This window comes from Nyctereutes procyonoides, unplaced genomic scaffold (genome assembly GCF_905146905.1).
Source record: "Nyctereutes procyonoides isolate TBG_1078 unplaced genomic scaffold, NYPRO_anot_genome, whole genome shotgun sequence".
Taxonomy (NCBI): Eukaryota; Metazoa; Chordata; class Mammalia; order Carnivora; family Canidae; genus Nyctereutes; species Nyctereutes procyonoides.
In genome coordinates, this window is record NW_026575024.1 from 17,887,316 (window position 1) to 17,904,447 (window position 17,132).

The 17,132-nt window shown below is 47.4% G+C and overlaps 1 protein-coding gene across 3 annotated transcripts in view; it reads left to right on the forward strand.

Annotated features, from left to right (window-relative positions):
- PTPRT (protein tyrosine phosphatase receptor type T) overlaps positions 1-15,402 on the forward strand; it is a 1,038,801-nt gene extending 1,023,399 nt beyond the window's left edge. For all 3 annotated transcript variants that reach the window (XM_055306331.1, XM_055306315.1, XM_055306321.1), the window contains 4 exons: positions 2,292-2,417; positions 3,291-3,454; positions 6,323-6,458; positions 7,356-15,402. In XM_055306331.1, the coding sequence (XP_055162306.1) occupies positions 2,292-2,417; positions 3,291-3,454; positions 6,323-6,458; positions 7,356-7,409 (480 nt within the window). In that variant the 3' untranslated portion in view covers positions 7,410-15,402. The remainder of the gene's footprint in view (positions 1-2,291; positions 2,418-3,290; positions 3,455-6,322; positions 6,459-7,355) is intronic.
- The last annotated feature ends 1,730 nt before the right edge of the window (positions 15,403-17,132 follow it).

A 17,132-nucleotide genomic window follows, 5' to 3' on the forward strand; every position in this document is an offset into this window, starting at 1 on the left:
TTCTTTTTTTTTTTTAACGGGCAGTTCTGATTAATTCTGATTTCTTTGGCCAGCCGCAGACTTATCTCTACCAGTCCCTCATTACTGTGAAGGTTGCAAGCCAGAAGAGCCAATGGCAAAGAGAAATAAAGTTCAAATTGTGGGTTTGTCATTATTGCACAGCTCAGCAGATAACTGTCCAGCACCCCCACCACACACACACACACACACACACACACACACACACGACTTCTCTTTCAATATGCTCAATTAACCCACGATGGAGATGGGAAAGCAAGGCACCGTACCATTATGAAACCTGGCCTTGCTCATCTTTGCTATTTAAGAGGAATGATAAGAAGAATCCTTCAAATATGTATGTTAGCTATTATCATTATGGTGGTTATGTTTGCTGGGCACTGATAGGTTCCAGAATATTGTGAATCACTGGAATTGAGCAGATGCTTATTCCATGCCTGGCACTATGCTAAGGGCTTTCTTCACATGTATCATCTCCTTTATCCTTGGAACAACCCTGTAGGTCAAGGGTTGGCAAACTTTCTCCGTAAAGGACCAGACAGAAAATGTTTTAGGTTTTGCAGGCTATTTTAGATTATGCAGGGTATTCTCACTACACATATCTGCTGTTGTAGTTTGAAAGCAACCACAGACAATATGTACATGAGTAAATATGGCTGTATTTCAATAAAACCGTATTTACAAAATAAGTCAACTGGCCAGGTTTAGCCTGTAGGTCATCATGTGGATATGTGATTGCCAAGCTGGAATTTGGGTTATTTTCTCTCTCCTATATCCTCCTTCCTCCCTGCTCTTCCATTCTGGTTCTAATTCTAGAGGAAGGATAAAATAAAAGATGTTTTTGCATGTGACTACCCAGGGAGAGTTGGCTGTTCTCTTTCAACAAAAGGGAGAGGATCATTTTCATGAAGATCCTGCCTCCGTGGTGGCTATAGGGGGCCATCAGATTTCCATGGGTCAACTGTCAATCTAGCTCCTTGTCTGCAAGCTCAGTATAGACTGTGGCTACTGATGAAAGACTCAATCCCAAGCTATTCCCAGAAGGCTTAGCGGGTCTTCGTGAGTCTTGGGTACATTTTTTTTGTAACTTCCCAATGGTCTAACATGTGGCTTTTTTGTCCATGCTGGGGCAGTCCCCAGCAAGCCGGCAGCTGCAATCTTAGCTCCCCTCTGAACCCCAGACAGGGTCTACTCCATGTCCCTCAGAAACCAGGGATTTGAGGAAGACTGCTTTGCCCCCCTCTGAGCCACAACCCCTACCACCCATCTGATTATTCTATCTCCAACTAAAGTCATCTAATGGCTCAACAGATACAGAGAAATAAATTATCTGTCTTTCCTTGATGGCACTATAAACTTAGGGAGCAGTTTAGGATCTTAGACCAGGGTTTCTCAGTCCCTGCTCTATTGCTATTTGGGGCCCGATTGGTCTCAGAGAAGCTATCATGTGCACTGCGGGATGTTAGCAGCATGCTCTACATGCTAGATGTCTATAGCAACCCCTAGGTGTGACCTTCAAAACATCTCCCAACATTGCCAAATGTCCCCTAACAAACCACCTCTGGCTGAAAACCTACTGTCTTTGGTCAAAGGGAAATCCTTGCCTTTTGCCCTTAGCTGTAGGTCCTAACTCCCAATTCCAGGAAAATAAGAAAGATCACAGGCAGGATATCTCAGCACCATGTCACATGATCTTGGTGCAAGGTAAGCATAACTGTCCCCATCTTATGTAAGAGAAAACAGGCCTGTGTCATAGCAAATGAACAGCAGAACCTGGATTGAGATCCAAGCATGTCTGGTGCCAAGACCTGTGTATTTCATAAACTACTGATGATCTGGTGGTAAGATGAACACTGGAAAGTTTTTTTTTGGGGGGGGGGGGAATGGGGAAGTTTTCCTTGATCTATGTTGAACTAGAAACTGTACTTGCTCTTGCTGCAATGCTGTAATCCGGCCAGCACTTTATGGAAGGTTTTATTCCCCCTTGCTTTACAGAGGAGGAAACTGAGGCCCAGCAAACCTAACAAATGGTTTGATAACAGCATAGCAAAAATGTTTAAGTCCAGTGTTTCTGTGTTCAGAGTTTTGACTTTTCAGCAACACCAACAGCAATGGGTGGCTGCTCCCTAACCGGGAAGCAGAGTCAAATTTCCCACCTAATACTCTACCTTTGTAGCCAGCATGTTCTGCAGGCAATAAGAAAGGGCTCGGCGATAAATGAGACAACACCCCACCCTCACCTCAGCCTCTCTCTGACCTCTCCCCTGCCCCAGCTCTGTATGCAGTACTGGCCTGAGAAGACCTCCGGGTGCTACGGGCCCATCCAAGTGGAGTTCGTGTCTGCGGACATTGATGAGGACATCATCCACAGAATATTCCGCATCTGCAATATGGCTCGGGTAAGTGTACCTCCACCTTTGCTTCCTGTACTGCTCCTCCCTAAAACAGACAGAAGCTATCAGGAGAGGCTGCTGCACCCCAGCCAGGAATGTATGCCATGCCCTCCTGATAATCCCGTCCTCCTCGGTGAAGCAATGCTTCTGCTGATTCCGGCTTCACACCCAACAATGCCTCTGACACTGAGAGATGCACAGGGAGACATCCAGCCCGCCATCCCCCTGTTCCCTGACACACTTGCTGCCTTGTAGTCAAACTGTTCAGAAATGGGTGCTTCCCCACTGTGTTGTCTTGTTTTGGCGTGAGTTGATGCATTATTTGATTGGATCCAGTAAGGTTGGGGCTTACTGACCAAGACCCTGAGAACACCAAGATGAAAAATAATTAGTTGCTTCCATGGGGAAATTCACCAGCTAGGTGGAGTGTTGGGTGAGAGGGAGATTAGTGGTCTATGAAGTGTCTAAAGTCTTTGGTCTTTACTGGGGGCCCAGGGCAAACAGAACTCAGTTCACTGTCCAATGGGATGGTGAGATATGTTCTGGAAACATGAAGCTCGGCGGGGAGAGATGAATTCTGCCCAGTAGAGTTAGGGAAGGCTTTTCCTAGGGAAAGGGACATTTGACTTGGGTTTTGGAAATCAGTAGTTTTCCAGGTGGGGGAGGTGGAGGATGAGGGGCTGCAGGGAAGTCATGGCTGGAGAATCAGTGTGCACAAAGGTATAAAGATGAGCGTGGGGATCATCTGTGACTCTCCCCATGATGACACGGCACAGACCCCATTGAGTCTGTGTCCCGCTACAGTGGTGCAGCCCCAGGGCATCTTCTGAAGGGCTTTCATCCCTGGAAGAGCAACCCTAATGGTCTCTCTGTTCTCAGCCTCAGGATGGATATCGGATAGTCCAGCACCTCCAGTACATCGGCTGGCCCGCCTACCGGGACACACCCCCCTCCAAGCGCTCTCTGCTCAAAGTGGTCCGGCGGCTGGAGAAATGGCAGGAGCAGTATGACGGGAGGGAGGGGCGCACGGTGGTCCACTGCCTGTGAGTACTAGGAGGGCTGTCTGGGTGCTGGGTGACAGGGTGTCTGTCCTTGAGGATGCCACTGGCCACAAACACCAGCCACAGGCATGCCTCACTGCACCACATCTCAACATCTCTTAAAAGCCAGGGAGTGTGTATTCAAGGAATTACAATCTTTCATGGACTGGGTGTCACCAGTTTGTTGCCCTGAACTAAGGTCGTGTGACATGTTATTGATGCAAAACCTGGTGGCCTTTTACGAACATAGGAGGTGGGCAGGCCACTCCCCAGCACGCCCAATAAGGAGACAAGCCCTACTCCCCAGCAGGAAGCACAATGTGTCCTGTTAGTTGCAAGAAAGCTAGGATGAAATGAGTTCCAGTGACCAGATCCTCCAGTTATCTCCTAAGGAAGGAAAGGAAGAGAGGAGCATGCGTTGATTGAGTTTGATGCCAGACATTTTAAGTGAATCTTAAAATACTTTCTGCGAAGTAGATGTTATCACATTGTAGTGAAAAACTGAGGCAAGACAGGGTAAGGGGTTGGGAAATTAAGAGAGAAGCTTTGATTTAAAGCCACTGGCCTCCAAGCTAATATGCCATCTGCTAACCCACATTGCCTCTGAGTAAACTAAAGGACTCATTGGCCATGGTGGCCTGGGGGGAGCGCATCCCTTGCCGTGGGTTTAGAGGGAACACAGGGACATGGGGAGCCTGAGAGGCTGATGGATGGCTGCAAAGGGCCCAGGGGACACTGTCTCCCACAGCTCTGTGGGCTCAGGTGGGCTGTGTTTATACTTCCATTACTGGGGCACCCTGGAACCTTTACCTCCTATCTTAGAACTGGCATGGCCAGAGCACAGGGATTTGCAAATAGACCTTGACGTCATAATGCTCAGTGGAGGTCAGGACCCTTAGGGGACTGAGGCTGACAATTCGTCATCAAGAAAGTTACTTAATTGAGTGAGCCTCAGTTTCCTTATCTTTCCAGTGGGTATATTGAATTAGATCATCTTAAGGCCCTATCATGCTTTGGTATAAAATATTTAGAGAACAAATACAGTTCATCTACCACTATACAAATCCACAATATCACGGTAGCAAGTATGTATATGTTGTGAAAGTAATTACTTCTGAGAACCTGTGTCATAGTCTGCCAGAGGAGTATAAAGGGACCTCAGAGAAGAATCCTACAAAGATCTTGGACACAGAACACATGTGTAGCCATAACAGCTATGCAACATCTGACTGACAAGCATTCCCTTTGCTGCTTAGTACATGGAGGTTGGGGGAAGGTGATGGAACAGGCCCTATTCTTTTAAAATGTTGTGTCAGAGGAGGTAGAAGCAAGCTCTTCTGTCTTCAGAGTAAATATTTCTGGAGCCAGTGGAGGCATTAATAACACTTTACTGACCTCAGAATCAAGTTCAGTCCTTACAAAACCAGCTTATTGCTCCCTTCTTAAAAATAGTGCATGCATACATCAAGAAAACCAGAGAAACACACACACATAGCTTACAGCCACCACCTGTAATAATCCTTTCTTCCTAAAGGGCACAAATCACAAACCAGGGACCAGGAAGATGCTGTGAGGTGTGTCATGTTGATGGGTAAAATCAACCAGACCAGGCTGGTTCTGCCCACATCCCCAAAACTGGCAACTGGTTCCCTGCTCCCTCCAGTTCCCTCCCACACACTGAGGTGGCCTCCCCTTTAAGTACATGGCCACACCCATTCCATCCGGGGTCTCACTCCACTAGGCCTGGGACACCTGTGCCCACTCCCCTCTTCCTCTTGGATTCTATCGTTCTTGCTTCAGAAGGCTCCTTCTGGGGGGAGTCCCCTTCCTCCTCCTCCTCCAGGTGATTTTTTTTAGCCTGATTTTTTTTGAAGGAGTACCTTTTTACCCATGTGGCCCCTTGCCAAGGTAACTAGGAAAGCATAGGCATATCCTTCTATCATTGGAGACCTTGGCATCTTCGTAGGCCCAGAAAACACAACAGACACCAAAATGCAGGCACTGGCCAGTGAATGGAGGGCAACTGTCTGTACTTGAAACATTTACTTGTTGGGTGTCCTGTAGATAAAACATCTGGGAAACCAAGCACCTTAGTTTCCATCCAGGTGTTCTTTAGACATAGGCCATTATATGAAATCATTAGTTGCTCTTGGTAACATGCCCAGGAGTTCCGAATCAGGCAGATTCCTAAAGGGACTTTCTATAAATAGTTGGAGGGGTATTTCCATGACCATGAACTATGGAGCACCAGGAGGGATAGAGAGGTGACCCTGCCAGGAGCTCTCTAGCTCTGCTCTCCTGATCAACAGGGTCTTGCTCAAACCAACCAGGGTGTCCAAACAGAGACCTGTCGTTTCAGGATAGACCATCTCAGACCCACCAGCCCCATCTCCAAGCCTAGGCTGACTGACCTGAGGCTTACAGAGATGTCTCTGATGTTTCCATCCTTAGTGGATGGAAAAACACTAGAATGAAAACCATCTAGGATCTTCCATTGTCTTAATTCGATGTGTAGGAGGATCCAAACATCCTTTTGGACAGGGATGCAGGCACCACATGCACTGTTTGGGTCAGTGTGCCATGGGTGACTTTAACATGATCATAGAACCAAGGAAACATCCAGCTACTTGAATTTTCAAAAAGCATCTAGTCCAACCCCTCCATTATATGAATAGGAAACAACTTGCCCAAAGTCAGAGCAGATTCATGGCACCAATGGGGCTCAAACCAGTAAGGCTTTCACCACAGCCTGACTTTGCATTTTACCGGGGCAGCCACTCCCCACCACTGCTGATATGGCTTTAGGATCAGCAGGTGCTGGGGGAGGGGGTTTACCCAGGAATATAGCTCACCTCTTCACTCTGTGTTTAGAAATGGGGGCGGCCGCAGTGGAACCTTCTGTGCCATCTGCAGCGTGTGTGAGATGATCCAGCAGCAAAACATCATTGACGTGTTCCACATCGTGAAAACACTGCGTAACAACAAATCCAACATGGTGGAGACCCTGGTGAGTGTCCCAGGAAGCTTATTCCACAGCCGGGGCCTGACCCTAGTTCCCCTGATGTGGAGAAAGTGGCATCAGATAGCAAAAACCCCCAACAGCTGGGTGCATCCTCAGTCCTTTGCAGGCCACATCCTGCACACGGCTCTCTACTCTGCGCCCCTCCACTCCAACCTCACCAACTTCCTTTTCCTGCAGGGCAGCCCAAATATTAATCCTGACACCACTAATCCTGATACCACTAATTCAGGCTTAGGGGAAGGGATTCTGGATTAGTAGAGTGTGAATTATATTTTCAATTCAGTCCAATCCTATTCTAATTAACTTATGCAACTTGCTACAGTGTAAGCAGGGCTCAGATGCTTTGCAGAAAGGGATGGACAGTAAGTGGGCACACAGAGCCCAGGTCCTCAGGCCGCTGCAGTGATGAGAACAGACCACACACAGGGAACTTTGACCTAAGAGTCTTGACTTACTTGAAGCGTGCTCCTACTCAGATTCTCGTTCACAGACCAGCGGCGTCAGCATCACCTGGGCCCTTGTTAGAAATGCAGAATCTAAACCCACTCCAGAGTTACTCCATCAGAGTCTGTATTTTAGAAAGATTCCTGGATGCTCCCTATACACCTTACAGTCTGAGAAGCACTGGAGTCCAGAACAGTGAAAAGGAAGGGGGTGACCCCACCAGCATCTGGGAACACGTGGGTGTATGTAGGCACTGAGCAGAAGTTGGGGGGGTGTCCAGGGACAGATAATTACATGGATAATTTTGAGTTGGCTGTTAGTGTGGAGGTAGATAACGTTTCCTCCAAAATCTGTGCCTCTAACCTAAATGCATTTCCCCTTTCCCTTTCATCTCTCTCCTCACCTCCTCTGCTCCCTCTCTGCCTTTCCCCCTCGCAGGAACAGTATAAATTTGTATACGAGGTGGCACTGGAATATTTAAGCTCCTTTTAGCCTGATGGGATGGGGAGCCTGCCGGAGCCCAGCGGCTGCTGCAGCTACGTGCCCCACCCCCCCTTTCTGTGAATGGTGACTGGGCTCAGGGGCTTAGAGCTGGCACCCTGCCCAACTCCAAGGAGAAGCCTGGAGGGTCCCGTGTTCTGTGGTAGGCTCTGCACCTTCCAAGTGCTCTCCTGGAGCTGTGGGAGGTGCTGCTCTGAAAGGCCCAGGCCTCCCTTCCACACCCAACCAAGCGGCGGCCACAGGCCTGTGCAGAAGTGCTCCTGTGGCAAGGCCCTGGATTTTTCGGTTCCCAGACCTCCTGCTTTTGCTCTTCTCAAGTTTGCGAATCTCCTGGCAAGCCCCCTGTGTGAGTGTTGGGGAGTGACAGCCTCAGCAGCACCTCCCTGCCCTACTTGTCCTTGGGAGTGGAAGGGATGTGTGCTCTCCCCTCCTGTGTCGTGGAAATGATTAGGGCTCTTGGGGGGAGGAGGGTCCCTGCTGCGCTAGCCCCCTGCAGTCTCCTTCAGGGTTCTCTGGCACTGGACACCTGTCGCTCTGGATCAGCGTGACCGCGGGATGCTCCTGAGACCACAGCAGAGGCCCCCACTCACACACCTAACCCGCATGGGGCTTGGCCCGATACCGTTCTGTACCCCTCCCCTAGCCTAGGCCTTGACCTGTCACTCACTGGCCAGCCCACTGTGTCCACAGCCTTTGAGAAAGGTTCTCTTTGCTTTTTGTAATTGGTGGGAAGGGGGAGCATGGAACTCTGCTGCTCTTCCTTGTCTTTGTGAAAAGGAACCATCTCTCTGGGGCAGGGCTCTGGCTGACCCTCTGTCTCTTGGGGGGTGGATAAGATTTGATTATTTTCCAAAATGTGTATGAAAAGAAACTGTTTTGGAGTTGTAAAATCTTAGTCTGTTATGTCAAAATAAAAGGGGGAGGGAAGTTTGAATGTGTAATATAAGACAAATCTCTCAGGCCTGTAATCTTTCCTGGCAATGTCCTTAAAAGATCCCACCCTGCAACAGCACTGCCATTGAGTGAGGGAGACAGGCTAATCTGAAAATAGTTCCTTCAGTTTCCGGGGCTGATAAAATACCAGCTTTGTGCATCATCATGGATCTCCAAATTTGAACTCCCTCCTAGAGAAACCCCTAGCTGCCATCATAAGAAAGATCAAGGTGGACCTAGTTATGCTTTGGTTTAAAATAAGCCAAGGATCTCTAGGGTCTTGTCCAAAGTGTGGGTGAGTCAGTGACAGGGAACCAGTATTTGCTCAGCACCTACTGTATGCCAGGCTTGGCACGTTCCATATGACATCTCACGCAGTCCTAGAACCCCCATGAGAGAACTACTAACCTGTCATCATCTCCACAATTGGGGAAACTGAGGCATCTTCCTCAGTGATGAAATTCTGGGTTCTGACCAGGCAGACATTGGTGATAAGACTTGATCACACCATTTTCTTCATCTTTCTCAGCAAAGCAGTTATTTTATGGAGGGTAAAATAAGGCCAGAAACTTCTAAGCAGAGAACTCCACAATGGATATCTAATTCTTTCTTTCTGATGTGAGTTCTTACGTGAAGCCCGGAATTTCAGGTACATCTTCAGAACTCATTCCCGGCTCCCCAGGAAAGCTAGTCCCATCTAATTTCTTAGCCCATGAAAACAGGTGCGTGTTCCCTCAGGCTATGAGATCTTCCAGCCAGGGACACACTCTCTACCTTGGTCTCCATTGGGTGCTCAAGCACAGTTTCTGGCAAACTCAGGGTGGCCTGGGATCTAGAAAGCTCCACTTGGAGGCCATCTAGCCCCAGACAGGGGATGAGGAGTAGAGAATTCAATAAGCCACAGGTTTTTGCACCCAAGAGCTCACTGTATACTGGAGAAATTGAACCCCAGTGCAGAGGTGGTGAAGCATATGAGTATTATATGAACCTGGGAGCAAGACTCTGCCTGCCTAGGGCTTCCTAGAGAAGATGGCATCCATTCCAGCTTGGTCTCAACAGGTAGAAAAAGGGAAGAAAGGCAATCAGTCCAAGGGATCTGGATATGCCATGACGAAGAGGTATGAAAACTCCTTGGGATGGGGGCGCATCCGGGGAGCAGGGGAAGTCAGGTGGTATGGTGGGAAGTGAACCCAGCTGGAACATAGCACTGTAGGAGGGGTGGCAGGGGATGAGCTGGGGCAGGGAGGAGAGAGCACACTTAGAGTATAGACTATCCCTGAGGGCAGCAGGGAAGCCAGCAGAGCTACTGAGTGATATGCTGGGCTCCGTTAGAGAAGACTCCCTCTGGGGCCAGTGGGGCTGCCTCTTTTCCTTTCATCAGACACTGTGAAAACATTCCCTCAGTGTGTGCGTTTTAATATCACATCTGTCTGTCTGCTCGTTATTTTGTTGCGAGAACAAAATATGCGTGGATCATGAGACTCAGCTTCTGTGAGAAACTCAGGATCTCTGCTCAACCATGGAGCAGGGTGACGAATTCAGGCCTCCAGACCCATAAGGATGGGATATGAAAGGAGCCCACAGAAGCTGTTCCCATTGGCATGGGCTCTGGAGCTGTCTGAAAGTCCAGGGACACCAGACTTGATCACGGAAAGGCTGTCACTTTGGAGGTTCAAAAGGAAGCGTCTCAAAGTGAAGGAAAGCAGAGGAGCCCCCCAGCGAACTTTCTCTTCTCCTTTGATGGGTCCCTTCCCTGGTGTGCTTGAGCTGGCCCCCTGGCTCCCAGCCACTGCTCCAGCCGGCGTCCACACAGCCTCCCAGGAGCCTATAGCCGAGCAAATCAGCCTGGCATATGCTCTTTTCTCAGATCACGGCTCATCCATGCCGAATGGGGGAGGGGAGCTATCCACACAAATCCTAAGATTTTTTCTGCTCCAGAAGGGGTGACGGGGCTAGCAGATAAAAATGACACTGGCTTCTGTCGTTTCAAATGGTAGGAATTTAAAATGTGACTTCAGGGAAAAGGGAAATTGTAAAACCACAGGCTGTGGTGGGGTAACCAGCCCAACAAGGGCCACTGATGTTTCCCCCAGCTAGGCTCCCCATCTTCTCAAAACCCAGCTGCTCTCTAAAGAGGGCAGGGCAGTGAAGAGGTCTTAGGCCAGTTAACAAGGGATGAAACTAAGGCTTGTGATGGGGATATCTCCCCCTAAGATGGGGCGCTGGTGCCCTGGAACTTGGACTTGATCCAGTCCCTGGGAAATAAGAGCAAACACCCTCAAACCTATCTTCCCACCCCACTCCACTCAGAGGGTGGGCTACCTTTGATGATGCAGAGGAAAATAGTATCCATGCTCTCTGAGCCTCCACAGCAAGGGTCGGCCTTCTCTCTCTTGGATGCCAAAGAGAGTTGCCCCCGCTTAGTACAGAGCCTCTGGGTCACCTAGTTATGGGCTCTGTAGAAGATATGAGGAACTGATGAGAAGCCAGGAACCATTACCAACCTGTGTCTATTTGTGGCCTAGCTGGCTTAAGGAAGTAACTTAGCTCTGCCTCCACTGTGCCCTTTCACCCTTTCTGGGCCTCTAGATGACCACAGCACCCTCCTTTCATGGGAACAGAGGGATCAGGTTGCTCTTAATGCTTGCCCTCTTCTGTGTGTGTATCCGGAATCTGTCAGCCTTCACATGGAACCTGGGGACCCTTTGTTGGGGACTGTAACCAGGGAGCTCAATGAATTCTTCCAACATCTCTAAGAAGTGTTTATGATTGTCACCATTTTACAGATGAGGAAACAGAAGCTCAGAGAGGAGATATCAGTTCCCCAGTTAGTGACTAGGCGAGCCAACAATTAAATTTCTTCTGACTCCAAAAACAATATTTTTCCACCACGATGTCTCAGATTTTCTCATGGATCTACCCATAACATCAAAGACTAGAGTGGAACAGATAACCCAGTGGATCTTGTTGTGAAGTCCAAAGCACACAATCCTAAAATTGCATTAGTCTCTTGATTCACTTTAACAATTCATGCAATACTTCCATTCCACTCTAATTTGCCTGAATTTTTTTAAAGGACTATTTTTTAAATGATGTGCCCTAGTCCTTCAAGTGGCTTTGGTCCCCTCAACCCACTATGACATACTCATATGCCAGTCTGAGAGTCACAGTGTCTGGCCATACTGTTTCCTCCTGAGACCAGGTCCAGACTCAGGTTTAAGACCACTCAGCTTCCCCTAGATAGATGCTTTGGTGTGGGGGTACCATGACCTCACCACTCACGGGTTGATCTCAACTCATGTTTCTTCCAGCTGGATGCTGGAAGGAACCCATTGGCATATCCTAGGATGATGAGGATATGCTCATCTGCCTTGGTGAAGGCTGAGCCCATATTACCCTAAAGGAAAAGGAGAAGATGTATACAGCCTTTCTGAACAGATTCCTGAATGCTGGGACTTCTAGAATGTTATACCCTTTGTCTGGGTGAAGTCACATGGTTTCTAATGTGGGAAAATCTAAGGACATGCTTCACATGAGGGGCTAGGGTCTGGAAGGCTTCTCACTTTACTTTAATCATACATACTTACATAATGGGTTCCTGTAACATGCCAGGGCCCTGGAAGGGGTGCTGCCAGGAAGCACAGATTATTATGGCACAGTTCATCCCTTAGTGAGGCATGCAGTTGGTTGGAAGAGCTTATAGTCTTCAGTTCAAATCACAGCTTGGCCATTCTTAGCTATACAATGTTGGGCCAACCAATTAATGGCAAAAGATGTGAAAAAAGGAGCCTCGGCCATGTAGAAGGCACAGATTTGGAGAACTTTGAGTAAGAAAACAGCAAGGCAAGGTCAAGAAGTTGGGACCCAAAAGAAATATTCAAGGATGCACATGGAATACAGGGCAAAGTGGTCACTTCTGTGGTCCCCAGGACAGGGGACAGGGAGGGCTGGCCAGGACCACTGGGAGCAAAGATGCCACTTTAGACCAAGTATCAATGTCTTGGAGAAAAGATGATAATTTTCCCTCTGTCTAATCAAACCCTATTTCTTCATCATCTGTTCCCCATTGCTAAACTAGCTCCTGTTGTATGTTCTCCCTAGGATCCACACTTTCTCAGCTTCAGTATGAATCCCTGTTGTGTGCATACAGTTATCAGTCTAGTTAGGCTGCTGCAGACAGCAGAAGTGAGGCCCAGGGAGGAATAGCGAGGCACTCACCATGTCATTTCAGCAGGAGTAACTGTCCTACCCAGACCCAGAGATACTGAAGGAGATGATAATTCTCCTACACCTCACTGCCTTAGAACAGAATGAAGAAAACCACCTTCCTTTAGCCTGCACCTAGCCATTCCTGGGCTAGACAGGCCATCAGCACCCCGCTAAGTCAGAAGTGATGCCATGGGAAACATGAACCAGCCCAAGAGGAAGATAAGCAGGATGTTAACAGACTGTGCTGGGCTATATCTGTGTCAACCCCAGCTACAGGGAAGATCAGAAGATGAAACTTGAGTCACATAGGTGGCCATTTCATCTCAAAGCCCTGACCTGCTTTCCCCACCATCCTACTAGTCAGAGCTCCTTCTCAGCTGATGATGCCAGCTCCAAGTCACAGCCCAGTAAAACAGGAAAAAGACAAAGTGAATCCAACTAGAGGAGACCAGGTGAGATACATCATTGTTCCTATATTCGCGTGCAAGGGTTCCAATTTGGAGGTTCTCCGTGTATATACAACTGAAAGTGATAAAAATATATGGCATTGGCAGCACCTAGCAAGGATCTGCTTTTGATGTCATATACAGTCTGAGCAGCAGGGAGAGAAGTACATGGCAAAAAGTGGAGGGGACTGCTATACTCATGTCCTCTGACATATATTTCAGAGTTATAGATATGACCCTCAGAAGCACAGCGGAGAGGTCTAAGCCATATTCATGAACAGGAGAAGACTTTCTTCTGGTTTATGGCTAACCAGAGGTAGACTTTTACATACCACTGGCTGTGCAACTGTCTTGTAGAGACCAAGCCCATCTCTTGCATGCCTCCTGCCCACCCTCAGAAAAGATGGGAAAGGTCATCAGAGTGGCCACATTCACTTCCACGTTCACTCATAAATTTTAGGTCCCCAAGAGGTAGAGTCAGCACCTACAGTGGTAAGACCCCACACCAAGCATCCTAGCTGAGAGCTTGGGGATGATCCATTGGGGCTGATACAAGGGATGTGAGAAGACTCAGGATGAGTCTATAAGAAAGACCCTTTGGGACTGGATCACCAAGGAACATCCTTCAGAGCTTCTCTAAATGATGGGATTTAGACTCTGACCCTTGATTGGAATGTTCAGAAAATAAGGGTCCAGGGGCAGTAGAGCATTGGGCAGGAAGGTACTGATATGAAATCCTGGAGCTCAGGGTAATTCATATAATTTATGGCTCCTTGGTGAGTGGAATTCTTAGATTTGGGGGAGGAAGGGGAATGTGAAATAACCTGCCAATGGTGCACTAATGAGTCCCTGTAAGCATACTTCAGTGCTCTTGGGCTTGTGAATACGAATCCATAGACCTCCTATAGGATGATCTGACAAGCTCTCAGTGCTCACCATACCCCTATCCCTCCCATGGAAGATCAGTGATGGAAGATACTCCTTGGATCAAAGCCCCAGGGCAGTCTGGAGGCTCAGAGGGCCAAGCAGTATCCTCCCAGGTCAAATCAGACTTCCAAAGGGTCAGACATAATGTTAGTGCCCATGTGCCTATATATCATTGGACAAAATTCAAGCATGGTTTGCTAGTCCCAGGTCGCTGCTCTGAGTGGAACTAGGATCAATGCATGAAGTTTGATGATTTTAAGGAAGAACTGGCTGTGTGCCAGAGAGTATGAGCTGCCCATCTCAGCAGTGGTCCAACAGAGGCCAGACTTTAAAGGGAAGAAAGAGCATTGAGGGATGACCTTTCACTCTCTTCCACCCTAGATGGGTGATATGTTATGGAGCTTGGACTGTATTTGAACCCCTTTATTCCTACAAAGCACAAAGCCAAGGCTGTGCTTGGTTTGTGCCAGTTGAAGTCCCCTACTCTCCTGCCCAAGCCTTCCCACCATGCAGACTGAGATGCTGCTCTGGCCCCATAGTCAGGACTTATCCTGGCTGGTTATCACCAGAAAGTCCAGAAAGAACAGTTGCTTTGCCATAGACCCAATGCCTACCAAGATCTGTGATGAGACCAACCATAGTTCAGGCCCACTGGCCAACAAGGCCATCAGTGACAGCCAGAACTAGCAAAGGTCCAAGCAGAACCCAGAGCAGGGCTTTGCTTAGCACAAACATTATGTCCAGAGGTTACTTCCACCCCCCTTCCTACTTGAGGCCTGTTGAAGCAGACTGCAAAAGCAAAAGCACAGTGACTCAGTCGGCATATAATTATAGTCATCCCCAGGGCATCCGTGTCATTGCCAAGTGGATCCTGGTCTAGCCCAGGTTAATTTACGCTAACCCATTTTGGCAGTCAGATCAAAAGCACTATTCTACCTTCTGTTTTCACCCTACATCAACTGGCCAACGAAAGGCAAAGAAAGAGTCAGGGCTTCTACCCTTGTCTTGGCTCCCGGACACCATCATCACCCCCTAAGGGCCATCATGGGGTTCCCACTTGACTCTAGGAAGACTGACATCATCACATCCACTGGGCATATGATATTGCATGAGACCAAAGTCTCCACCTTCTCCGTGAATCCCAATGACCTGCACTTGTACAGTTTGGGTGTTTGATAGATAAAGCACGTATGAGAAGAGAAAACAAAATAAATCAACTTTTCCAAAAGCCAGCACTGTGCTGTCAATGTTCTTTTTTTTTTTTTCTTTTTCCTTTCCAATTCTGGCTTAAAAAAAGCAGAAGGTAAATAATGTCAGGTCAATGAATATCAGATATATTTTTTGACTGTACATTACAGTGAAGTGTAATCTTTTTACACCTGCAAGTCCATCTTATTTATTCTTGTAAATGTTCCCTGACAATGTTTGTAATATGGCTGTGTTGAAAATCTATACAATAAAGCTGTGACCCTGAGATTCATGTTTTCCTAAGATATTCGCACTGGTGTCTTCCTGGGATTGGGTGAGGGTGAGGGGAAGACAGGAGGAGGGGAAGGAGGAGAAAAACCTAGGGTTTCTTTATGTTCATTTAATCCTCATGTCTACAATGTAGGAAATGTATATTATCCCCTCTTTGCAGATGAGAAAGTTGGAGGTTCATAAATGTTAAGAGTTTTCCCATGAATATACATAAAAAAAAAAAAAGGTTGACTCTAAAACAGTTTTCCCCCAAGTATGGTCCACAAATTCACTCAGGAAGTTTACTAACAGACAAATTTTTAAGCCCCTACAGAGTCACAGTTTCAAGATCTGCATATTAACAAACTACCTGGATATAGAAGTTAACTACTGGTGCATAATATACCTCCCAAAAATGCAGCGACTTGAAACAACAATCATTTGTGGTGGTCAGCTGGCGTCTGACTACTCTGGGCCAGGCTTACCTAGGACACCTTGGCTAGGTGCTTGCTCCTTGTAGCTCTTATCCTCCCCCTGGCAACAGCAAGCTAGCCTAGGCATACTCTTCTCACGATGATAGCAGGAAGACAACAAAAAAACTCCAATCGTGAAGTTGCTTTGAGACCTGTCTGAAACATCCCATTAGATAAAGCTGGTTCTGTGGCATCGAGGGACATGGAAATATACTCTACCTTTGACAAAGAATCTGTTTTTCAATGTTCCAATAAATGCTGGCATTAGGTATCACACCAGTGGTGCCAGATGTAGACTTGAACCCTCTCATCTCAGAGTATTGGTCCCTAGAATACCTACATCAGCTCACCTGAGAAACTTCTAAACATGCAGAGTCTGATTCAGTCAGTCCAGGATGGGTCTCAGGAATCTGCATGCTTTAACAAGGGCCCCAGGTGATTGTAACACAATGCTGAAGTTAGGCGAGCACTGTTCTAAATGCTGTTGCTGTTAGAGAGGGCCCAAGCACACAAGGAGACAAATCAGTTCCCAAACTGGTGTATGAGGCTACCAGTCTCTGAGTTGGATGCAAAGCTCTCTCCAGGTAAGCAGAAGAAATGGCTAGAACTAATTCTTCTGAGTCGACTGGTTCCTAAGCTTTTTGTGTGTATCCAGCTACAAGCATAAGCCATGGGGCCAGAGCCAGGGTTCACGTAATTCAGCCTTTGGACCCCTGGGAGTGTTCTTCAACCTGAGGGATCAACATGTGGTACCCATCAGACCCCACTCCCACCCCAACAAGCCACAGAGCCTAGAGAACATGTGCTTCCCAGCTCAAGTCCTAAGTGGGGAACATGATGGCCAGCCAGCTAGTAATCCTTGTCCCTTTGTCCCTTGTCATGTTACTCTGACTTATTCTTCCTGCATTATTTATTCTTTTGCCACACATGTAATAGTTGACATTGGAAAAATTAAATGAGAAAGAAGGAAAAATCCCACCTATCTCCTAATAACAAGAGTACTTTGGGGCATATCATTTTCCCCCTTAATGGAAATACCTTTCCAAGAGTTATTTATAAAAGTAGCATATGCCCACTTGAAAGAACTCAATACAAAATTGTTCGAGACATAAGGTAAAACTCACCACTTCTCAAAGGTGCTTATTAATATTTTATGCCATTCCAGACCTTTCTAGGGATATGTAAATACATACACACACACACACACATATATACACACACACACATGCTGATAGGCTTCTTTCCACCTAACATCATGTTGTGGACAT